General features: G+C 46.0%; 1 protein-coding gene across 1 annotated transcript in view; it reads left to right on the top strand.

Annotated features, from left to right (window-relative positions):
- The first annotated feature begins 889 nt into the window (after positions 1-889).
- Positions 890-9,775, top strand: part of AGBL1 (AGBL carboxypeptidase 1) — a 273,101-nt gene continuing 264,215 nt past the window's right edge. Inside the window, exons 1-5 of the mRNA XM_005242455.2 lie at positions 890-925; positions 1,045-1,108; positions 2,421-2,567; positions 4,744-4,875; positions 6,972-7,065. Coding sequence (XP_005242512.1) covers positions 890-925; positions 1,045-1,108; positions 2,421-2,567; positions 4,744-4,875; positions 6,972-7,065 — 473 coding nt within the window. The remainder of the gene's footprint in view (positions 926-1,044; positions 1,109-2,420; positions 2,568-4,743; positions 4,876-6,971; positions 7,066-9,775) is intronic.

Here is a 9,775-nt window from a genome sequence, read left to right as displayed (position 1 = left end):
ATCAATTCAGCTGGTAAAATGATCCCATATATCTAGAATACATACTAGCAGGTTAAGTGGCTGAAGCACTTCAACATTCAGAAATATAGGAGCCATTTATTTGTAAAATATTATCCTATTGTAGTAATTTAATGAGAGATAAAGTGTTTCCATTATAGATCATGTGATCCTGAGGTTCTTCAGGACCAAGCCTACAGAAATGCAAGTTTTCTATTATATTTGAAATTTGTACTGTGTCGTATTGTATCCGTACAGAATCTAAGACATCTAGAACTTAACCCAAATCCCTCATACAGCAATACAGAATTGTGATTAATTCTTCAGTTGCAGCAGTGAAATCTGGTTGTCAAAGGATTAAAGAAGGGGTCTTGTGTCTCATGGGTGGTAGATATCATGTGTTTCCTTCTCTGCAAATACAGTATATCTTTTTCCTCTAGTGCAAAATTTAAAGCGAATCTAAAGCAGAATGTGTGATGTCAAGGTGTGATGGTTACTTGGTCTTGATTAAAAATAAGTTTAGGGCATCTTTCTGGTCCCCAAATTCCAGGCTTCCTTGTGGCTATAGCTGCAAAGCTGCAAAGACGGGAGAATTTTCTTGTAAATGAGATTAATATAGTTTAAAGATATTATTCTTCAACTCCCAGTAAGAAGGGATGCTGTCATGGAAGAGCACCCCACATCTGTCATTTCTGTGTGATACAGAATTTCCTCAACTTTGAGGTAGCAGACCAAACCAAGAAAGAGAGATGTAATTTAGAATTTAGATGTAAACCTTGCAGAAATGCTACTGTCTATTAAATCTAAGAATTATCTAAGAATATATAATTTTAAGGATGTTGTGTAGTATGATCAGTATGTCTGTCAGAGGTTTTTAAAATGTGTTATCAGTATGGTTCCACATTTCACTGGCCAGATGGCACAAAAAGTACTCAGTATCAAACAAGGATCTCTGTGCCTCTAGATTGCATGATGCGCTGCAACCCTGTGTAGCCTGAAATTTGCTGTTCTGAACTGATCCCTAAATTTGGTGTGTTTCCATTTCAGAGCTCCTGTGACAAGGATGTCATCCTGAGTGTTCTTAGTGTCCTCACTGACCTGCTCTCTCTGGGTAAGGAAGCAAAGGTCTGAGGCAATGCCTGTGGGCTAGGGATCTTCAAATAGGTCAGGGAATTCATACTTGCATAAACTTGGCCAGATGTTTGCAAGGTGAAGAAAACAGGAATTGTGTCCATAGATCAGCAGTCTTTACTCCTGTGTTTGGAAAACTGAGCTTTTTTAGTAGGTTAAAGGAAAAAAAAAAGATTCAGAGAGAGTCTCAATCTTATTTTTTTGCTTAAAAGATGCCCATGAGTTTCAAAGTATTTCATAAACTCTGGCAGTCAGCCACTGGAAATGTTCACCAGTGCCATTGGAGAGAGGGCTGTGGGACAGGGAGAGGAGCCTGGCTTCCCAGGGCACAAGGACTCTGATGGAGAGAGCTCAGCATCTCCACGGCAGGCACCTCCACCTCAGGGCTGCAGGGAAGGCACGTCTCTGCCTGTGCCTGAGCCACATGAGAAAATAAATGAATTGGCAAAAGAACTGGGAAAAAAAAATTTAAAAAAAGGAGTTTCTTTTCCTTCCTGCTCCACCTCAGAAGTGTCATTTGCTAAACAATTCTGAACCCCGTGAGCTGGGCTGCGGAGGCTGCAGTGGTGAGTGCTGGAGCCTCCTGCCTTCCCTGCTCCTCTGAGCCCACCGCAGACATCGCGGTGCCCCTCTTCCGAAGCCCTGCAGTGCTGTTCCCACTAGCGGGATGGGCTCCCTGCCTGGGAGGTAGGAAGTGCTGTCACCCACCAGGAGCTGAGCCTGCGGCTTCCTCCATCCATGGAGCCTGAAGTTGCAGCTGAAGTTGCCCATGGATCAATGTTTGTTGACACAGTAGGGCTCGCAGGATTAGCGTGTGGTTTCTTTGGATACCTGGATTTGTTTGAAATCTGTCTCCAAAGCTTCCCTAGGATTCCTTTTCATTTGGCAAAAGCCCGTTGCAGCTTTAGTCCTTTGCTTGTTTAATTTCCAGTATCTAAGAAAAGATCACTGAGCCTTCTGCTCCTTTGAAACCTGTTGGTGTCTCTGCTTATTCCTCTCTGTTGCATTTCAATGCACAATGAAAAACTGCAGGACGTGGGTTTGTAAAGATAATGACTGCCAGAGCAAGAGGCAGTAGCGTGCACAGTTTCACCATGCAGCCATTAGCCATGCCTCTAGTCCAGGGGCACCTGAGATTCACGATCAGTTCAGCAGATGCCCTTGGGTTTATAGCTGCAAAACATCGTTGGAAGGTCATGGGAGCTTTGTGTGCTCCATGCGGGGTGAGGGTTTGCGACAGCAGCGGCTCAAGGAAAGGATGCCCTGAGCAGAGTCTCTCCTCTTTTCCCCAGGGACCGGCCGGAGGATTCAGTACGTGATCAGCAAAGGGGGCAGCGAGGCGCTGCTGCAGGCTCTCGCTGCCGCTGCCCGGACCGAGCCGCCCGACCTCAGCACCCTCCTGCCCCTGCTTCGCCTGCTGGCCAGGGTCGGCCAGCGAGGTACTGCTGAGCCGTGGGGGGCTCTTTGGGTGGGGGGCTCAAAACTAATGGATGGCCCCAGCAGTAATCAGCGCTGGGAAGTGCCTGATAGACAGCTGTGAGTTTATTCGTCGGGGGTGTGCTGCTTGTCTGTGGTTTGGCCAGGTAGAGATCCTGGGACAGGACAGGGAGGGCGTATCTGTGCGTAGAGCTGTTTCTAAACACAGCTTTCACCCCTGTTCTGCTTTGGGTTGGCCTTGTGGCTAAAAGTCCTCCCAGAAGAAAATTTGCTTGATGTTTCCTGATTGACAGACCTCTAAACTAGACTTGAAGGGTGAGGGGATATCACACCAGCCCATGACAAGCTGTGGGCCAACATGTCAAGGTTAGAGGGATGGGATGCTAGCAAGGGCCCTCAGCCTGTTGCTCCAAGACGTGCTGGGTACACTGAAGCACACCTGAAGTCTTACAGAGGTGACCCATGGGCTCCTGAGGTAACGGGGCCAACAGGGAAACTCTGATGAAATACCTCAAAGGAAAAAAGGTGACAGGGCTGACAGCCCAGCTGAAGTGCCTCTACACCAATGCATGCAGCATGGGCAACAAACAGGAGGAGTTGAAAGCCACCGTGCTGCGGTGCATGTCAAGATTGGCAGTGATCACGTACTGGTAGATTTCACAGTCCTGAGGGGTATGGGAGAGGCAAAGCCAGGACCCTGGATTTTAGGAAAACAAACTTCCAGCTGTTGCAGGAATTAGTCAATAGGGGCCCCCGGGAAACTGCCCTCAGGGATAAGGGAGAACAGAGCTGGCAGTTCTTTAAGGACACTTTCCGTAGAGTACAAGAGCTCTCAATCCACATATGTAAGAATCGGGAAAGGAAGGCAAGAGACTGGCATGGCTGAGTCAAGACCTGCTGGTCAAACTAAAGAGCAAGAAGGAAATGCACAGGCAGTGGAAGCAGTGTCAGGTATGCTGGCAAGAGTACAGGGACATTGTCCAGTTACGTAGGGATGGGCTCAGGAAGGCCAAGGTGCAGCTGAGCCAAACCTGGCAAGGGATGCAAAGAATAGTAAGAAGGGCTTCTATACTTATGTCAGCTAGAAAAGGAAGGTCAAAGAAGGTGTATTCCTCCTGATGAACACAACCGGCAAACTAGTAACAACGGACAAGGGGAAGGCTGAGGTACTCAACAACACTTTTGCCTCAGCCTTCACTGGCCACCTCCATTCCCACACCTCTTGAGTGGATGGACATCAAGGCAGAGACTGGGGGAGGAAAGTCCCTCCACTGTAAGAGAAGATGAGGTTCAAGACTACCTGAGGAACACAAACATACATAAGTCTACGGGACCTGATGAGATACATCCCAGAATCCTGAAGGATTGGCTGATATAGTTGCCAAGCCACTCTCCATGATATTTGAAAAGTCATGGCAGTCAGGTGAAGTCCCTGGTGACTGGAAAAAGGGAAACACTGCACCCATTGCTAAAAAGGGTAGAAAGAAGGACCCTGGGGACTACCAGCCTCTCAGGCTCACCCCTGTGCCTGGCAATATCATGGAACAGAGCCTCCTAGAAGCTAGGTTAAGGCAAAGGGAGCACAGGAAGGTGATCTGACTCAGCCAGCATGGCTTCACCAAGGGCAAGTCTTGTATGACCAACCTAGTGGCCTTCTATGATCGGTGGACAAGGGAAGAGATAAGGATGTCATCTATGGACTTCTGTAACACCATTGACACTGTCCCCCACAACGTTCTCCTCTCTAAATTGGAGACATATGGACTTGATGGATGACCTATTCAGTGGAAAAGGAATTGGCTGGATGGTTGCACCCAGAGGGTAGCGGTCAATGGTTCAATGTCTGGATGGAGATCAGTGACAAGTGGTGTCCCTCAGGGGTCTGTATTGTGACCAGTACTGTCAAATATCTTTGTCAATGTCATAGACAGTGGGATCGAATGCACCCTCAGAAAATTTGCAGATGACACCAAGCTGGGCGTTGCAGCTGACATGCCTGAGGGACTCGATGCTTTTGGTTTTTTTTTCCTGTTTTCAGTGAGAATAATGTTGATCTAACTCATTGATACATTTGAATGCATTTGTTATGAGATCTTGATTTATAAGATTGGGTGCAAATATGTTTATCAGCACTGCTGCAGAGATCTGGTCTTTGTAATAGTTATTTGCTTTTCACAGATAGGAAGTTTGGGCTGAAAGTGCAGAAGGCAGAAGCAACTGATATAATACTGAGCCTCATAAGAAGAAACCTGGGTCACCACCTGCACCTCATCCACTGCCTCTGGGTCCTGCGGGTTTGTGCTTCTAATGGTGAGTTCCTGCATTTTCCTCTTTTCCTCTCTGTGACAACTGTCAGAGTTCTTGTTTACTCATTTCAGTGCAAAGAAACATCATTCCTGATTAAGGTTACTGCCTGAATGCACTGTTAATATACAGAATCAGGCACAAAAGCCAGAACGACCATAGAAAGAGGTGGTCCCCACGGGGGCTATACAGCCTTTACAGTGTATTTCATCTATGGACTATGAAAATAAAAGCACTGTAGAGAAAAATATTAACGGCAGTGTTCTCCTATTCTAGAATACAGGGAGTCGATTCCTTTGCTTTGAGACTTGGGTACGTTAAGTCTCTATGCAGTTCCCATTACCATAACAGCCTAATGGCTCACTGTTGTTGATTGTATTGATCCTCAGAGCAGCTCCCAAGGAAGGAAAATACAGGTGGAGAAACAGGGAGAGAGAAATTAGCTACTCGTTCAAGGTCCCTCAGGCATTACATATTAGATCCTGGTCTTCCACCTAGTATCCCTCCTATCCCCCACCCCATGCACTGTCCCAGCCTTTCTTGCTTGGCAATGCCCTCATATTAAATGATTCAAGCGATGGGATTTCCAGTATTCTCTCCCAGGATCAGTACAGATTCATACAGGCTTGCCCGGCTATAGAGCACTGCATTTGTCAGCACAAATTTCTCTTTGCTGACTCTGACTCTTTCCTCTTCTTCCCCACATCCCTCACCCAGCAGATAATTCTTGACGGCCATCCTGTCTGCAGTCTGCTATATGCATCCTAAGATTTAGCACTCCTGGCGCCCAGCCCTGCAGGTCCCTTCTATCAGTACGGGAGCTAGCTTCATGCAATGGACTTTCTCAGGCAAGCAGCCAAGCCTCAACATTCAAGCCCTCTCCCTGTGATAAGCAGTATTTGAAAGGCTGAGTGTAACGGAAAATGCAGCCAAGGCCAGAAGCTGAAATGTGCCTTTATTTGGGTTTCACAGCTGTGTAGTGACCCTGCGCTGCCTCCCACCCAAAATAATCTGCACGCTTCCCTGCTCCCTGCTTCAGTGCACCTGCATCTCAGCTCAGCTGCAGTTGTTGCAGAGGTTTTAGGATGCACACTGCAGCCTGGCCTCCTTGCTGTTAATCTCAGACGCCAGAACACCACCTCTGCTCCTTTGCTGGAGCGTCTCTGTCCCTCTCCAGGTATATCCAGCATTCTCCAGATGTGCTTCCCCCTCCAGAGGTAACGCTGACTTTGGGGGCTCTGTGTCCCAGCTGGGAAGCAATGGGAGAGGTCAGGTGTAGATCTGTGGGGATGTGGTACCAAACCAGGAGATTACATACTCCCAACCTTATTTTTATGGGGTGGAACTAAAGAGGATCCAGAAGCATATAAAAATCTGAGAGCGCTTAGTTATGAAAGCAGAAAAGATGACTCCTTGTCACACACATCGGTTCTTTGCTCTGGGTTACTCCCTTCACAATCTCTGCAACCAGTTGTGTTAAAGGTAATAGCTTTAATGGCCTAGCTGAAATTAAGCTGCATTCAGAAACACTCCTGACCCCCAAAACTACAGAATCATAGAACGGTTTGAGTCAGAAGGGATCTTAAAGACCACCTAGTTCCAAGCCCCCTGCCATGGACAGGGACACCTCCCACCAGCCCAGGTTGCTGAAAGCCCCTTCCATACTGCTGAATAATAGCACAGAAAGAAAAACTCTGCCCTCCATGCCCCTGTGAAATAAGCTGTCCTCATGGAGTTGCCTGTGGGAAATGTGGGATGAATTTGAGCCCTGTCATTTTGCTGGGATTTACTATTTAACAGTTTATTACATATTTAACTGTGATTTGTCCTCTGGTAAGTAAAATTTTTACAGGAAAAGGGGCTTTGGGAACTCAGGGAAGAACTGCAAGACTGCTTTTGCATCTGATCTTGTCTCAGGTTGTGTCCACAGTTTTGTGCTTCAGCTTCTGTGCTTGTAAAGTGACCTCTGAAGCCCAGCTGGGAGCCCAGAGAATCTGCTCATTGCCACAGGGGCAGCTACCCCCTTCTCCACATCACCTCTAAACACAGTATTGCAGACCACCTGCTTCAGATCTGACTGCTTTTCTCTTTTATTGGCTCAGTTACCACAGGAACTACGCTTGGCATCAATGGAGCCATGGAGTTGCTTTTCAAAGTCATCACCCCCTACAGCAAGAGACACGTCAGGACAGTCAGGTAGGCGGTAGCCCCAAGGGAACTCATCTTTCCAGGACAGCGAGAAATAAAATTTTGGTTCCACTTGAAGAGGCAAAGAAATCAGAAACGGATGCCCAATTTCCATTCACGTTAAATCTGCAGGGTTTTTTAAGAGGCAGAAATAGTTCCCTGAAGGACACGTTAATACTGTGATTCATCATATGATTCATGCTGGTGGCCATTGATTTGTAGCGTACCCTATACAGCGATGGCAGTTTGATTGCAAGGTATCACCCAATAAGGACTGGATTTTGAGAAGCATGTACTGGCAGCAGACAAACTGCTCTGCCTACCCCTTAGCAAGAGCCTGCTGCCACCACTGGTCTGGGGACAGGTACAGTGGCATCGTGGCAGTGGTGCCTCATCTTTCTTTTGCAGACAGTTGTGATCAGGTCATCGTGATATTTTTGAAGTGTGACAGTTCTTGGCAGGATTAATCTAGGTCTGTTTTAAAGCCCATCCCAAATATTTCAAATAGTTTTTTTCTGAAGACAGCAAGTCCCTTTTATATCTACACCTTAACGCTGAACATTAGTCCCCGAATTGTCCATTCTGACCACTTCCTCAGATGTCTTTCAAGGCAAACTTTGTAACGTAGAAAACACCCACAGAAGGACATACCACATTTTTTGGGGCTTGCTCATTACAAACAGGAGGCAGAATTTACTGCTATGAGCTGTGCCCACACAATCCCATTTGCTTAAGCAACACAGAACCTGCCAGCTCTCCTGCTTAGACATGGAATGCCTTGTGGAGCACATAGTCCCCACTTGTTCATGCACATCTCAGCAAGGACGTGGCAACATTCAGTCAGTTTGGGCTTCTGCGTGGACCTGACACAATTCATGGCAGCTGATTACTGAGGAAGTAGCTTTAGTTTGAGCATGTAGGTGAGAATTGGATGGACAGACATGGCACAACAGTTTGACCGGTATTTGCTTAGCTATGGTTGAACTAGGGGTCAGTCACTCTGTATAAGGGCACTAGTACACAATGTCCATCCTGCTGTTATCATCAAGGTCTGGTACCAGTTCTCCCAGTACCGCCAGTTACACAATACATTGCATGGGAAGCAATTTGAATTAATTTCCACTAGCCGCAAGTGATGAACTTGCGTGTACACATATGGTACTGTTATTTGCTAAATGCAGCATTCTTCCAGTTCTGCCTACATATCTGGGGCTATAAAAAAATTTTAGCGGTTTACTTTGCTAAATAAGATACTGAGTGGGCCCAGCAGATGCACAGCTTCCTGCAGCTGCCTTGTTAATGGAAGCCAGCTCAATTTTGCCTGCATTTTTGGCTCTCTAGTATACTGTTAAGCACCTGGAACTGCTTCACAGCTTCAGTTCTCTCTTAGGCAGAGTACCTGTGGTTCTTTGGCATGGTCTGTCCAAAAGCATAGTATCAGGATGTTTCCTACAAGGGGGTTTGGACACTACCCAACCCAACCCAAATAATATTATTACTAGAATATTATTGCTAGGATATTATTCCTAGGATATCTGAGCACCTTGTAAGATAACCCTCAGACCTCATGTTATAACTTCAATCTTTAAGAGTCAGGGAGCCCAGAGAACTCTTTATGTATGACAGGGATGCCCAGGATGAGTTACACCCAGAGCTGGGTTAACTAGGAAAGCAAATTCCACTCGATTCCTTAGTTTCCTTCCTGTGGAAGTGTTGGCTGTGATTAAACTAGCGTTAGCTCTACTGCTGTGATAGCCTCATGGGCCAGGATCTGTGTGTAATGGGACTTGGGCCTGTATCTGTTCTCTGTTAAGCAATGGGGCTGGCTGTGTAAAGGTTTTTTAGAAGAATTTTGTGCAAAGCTGCCTTTTGCACTCGCTGTTTCCTCTGAGGGAAGTAGAAAACTTGGTATCTGTCACGCATTTCCAGCCTGGCTTTTTGCTGAGATTCATTTGGAAATGCAGCTAGTGCTGCTGAGGACAGTTGTAACATAGGCTCTAAAGTGGTCTAGAATACTCATTTCTTAGCAGAAAGGGAAAGAAATACCCTTCAAAGAAACACACTGCTTTTTATTTCAATGATTCCAGGTTGTTAACGTGCAATATCTGGGTTTTTCTTTCTTCTATCTGATTGTAGAAGAATTGTTTTGAACTCCTCAATGGACCTTTTTTTCCACTTGGGACATATACACCCCCTGCAGAAAGTGCAAACTCAAAATTTCCCCTCGATAAAACTCCGGTTTTATTTCTAATAGGCCATTTTATTTACAGCTGAAAAGTTTGGATTTATTTTCCCTTTGGGGAAAGGTATGTTATACATTAATCATTGCCTACCTCAGCATCCTCATTGCTACTTCAGTTTCCCAATTTCCTTTTTTTCCTTAAGATATTTGTGTTCTTAAAGCATATTTTTATATGCAAATGGAAGATAAAATCTTTCCTGGGACCCAGCTCATAGAAAAAGGTGATGTGGTCCCCACCTACACTTGGTTTAACGAGCAAGAGCCATAAATCAGCTGAAGCCTGGTAGACACTCAGCTGGCCTGCCTAGTGCTCAGAGCCGCTTGTTTCGTTTAATAACTAGAAGCAGCTGAGAAGGTCAATGGCTCAGTGGAGACAGGCTGGTTTATATCAGAAGAAGCGCACAAACCTGCTCTATTTCAAAAAAAGGCTTGCAACCTATTTAAAGGCACTAGTCTCTTATTATTTGGTAGGGTTTG

Source organism: Falco peregrinus, chromosome 1 (genome assembly GCF_023634155.1).
Source record: "Falco peregrinus isolate bFalPer1 chromosome 1, bFalPer1.pri, whole genome shotgun sequence".
NCBI lineage: Eukaryota > Metazoa > Chordata > Aves > Falconiformes > Falconidae > Falco > Falco peregrinus.
Note: the sequence above shows the minus strand (reverse complement) of the source record. Positions and strands in the feature narration are given on the sequence as shown.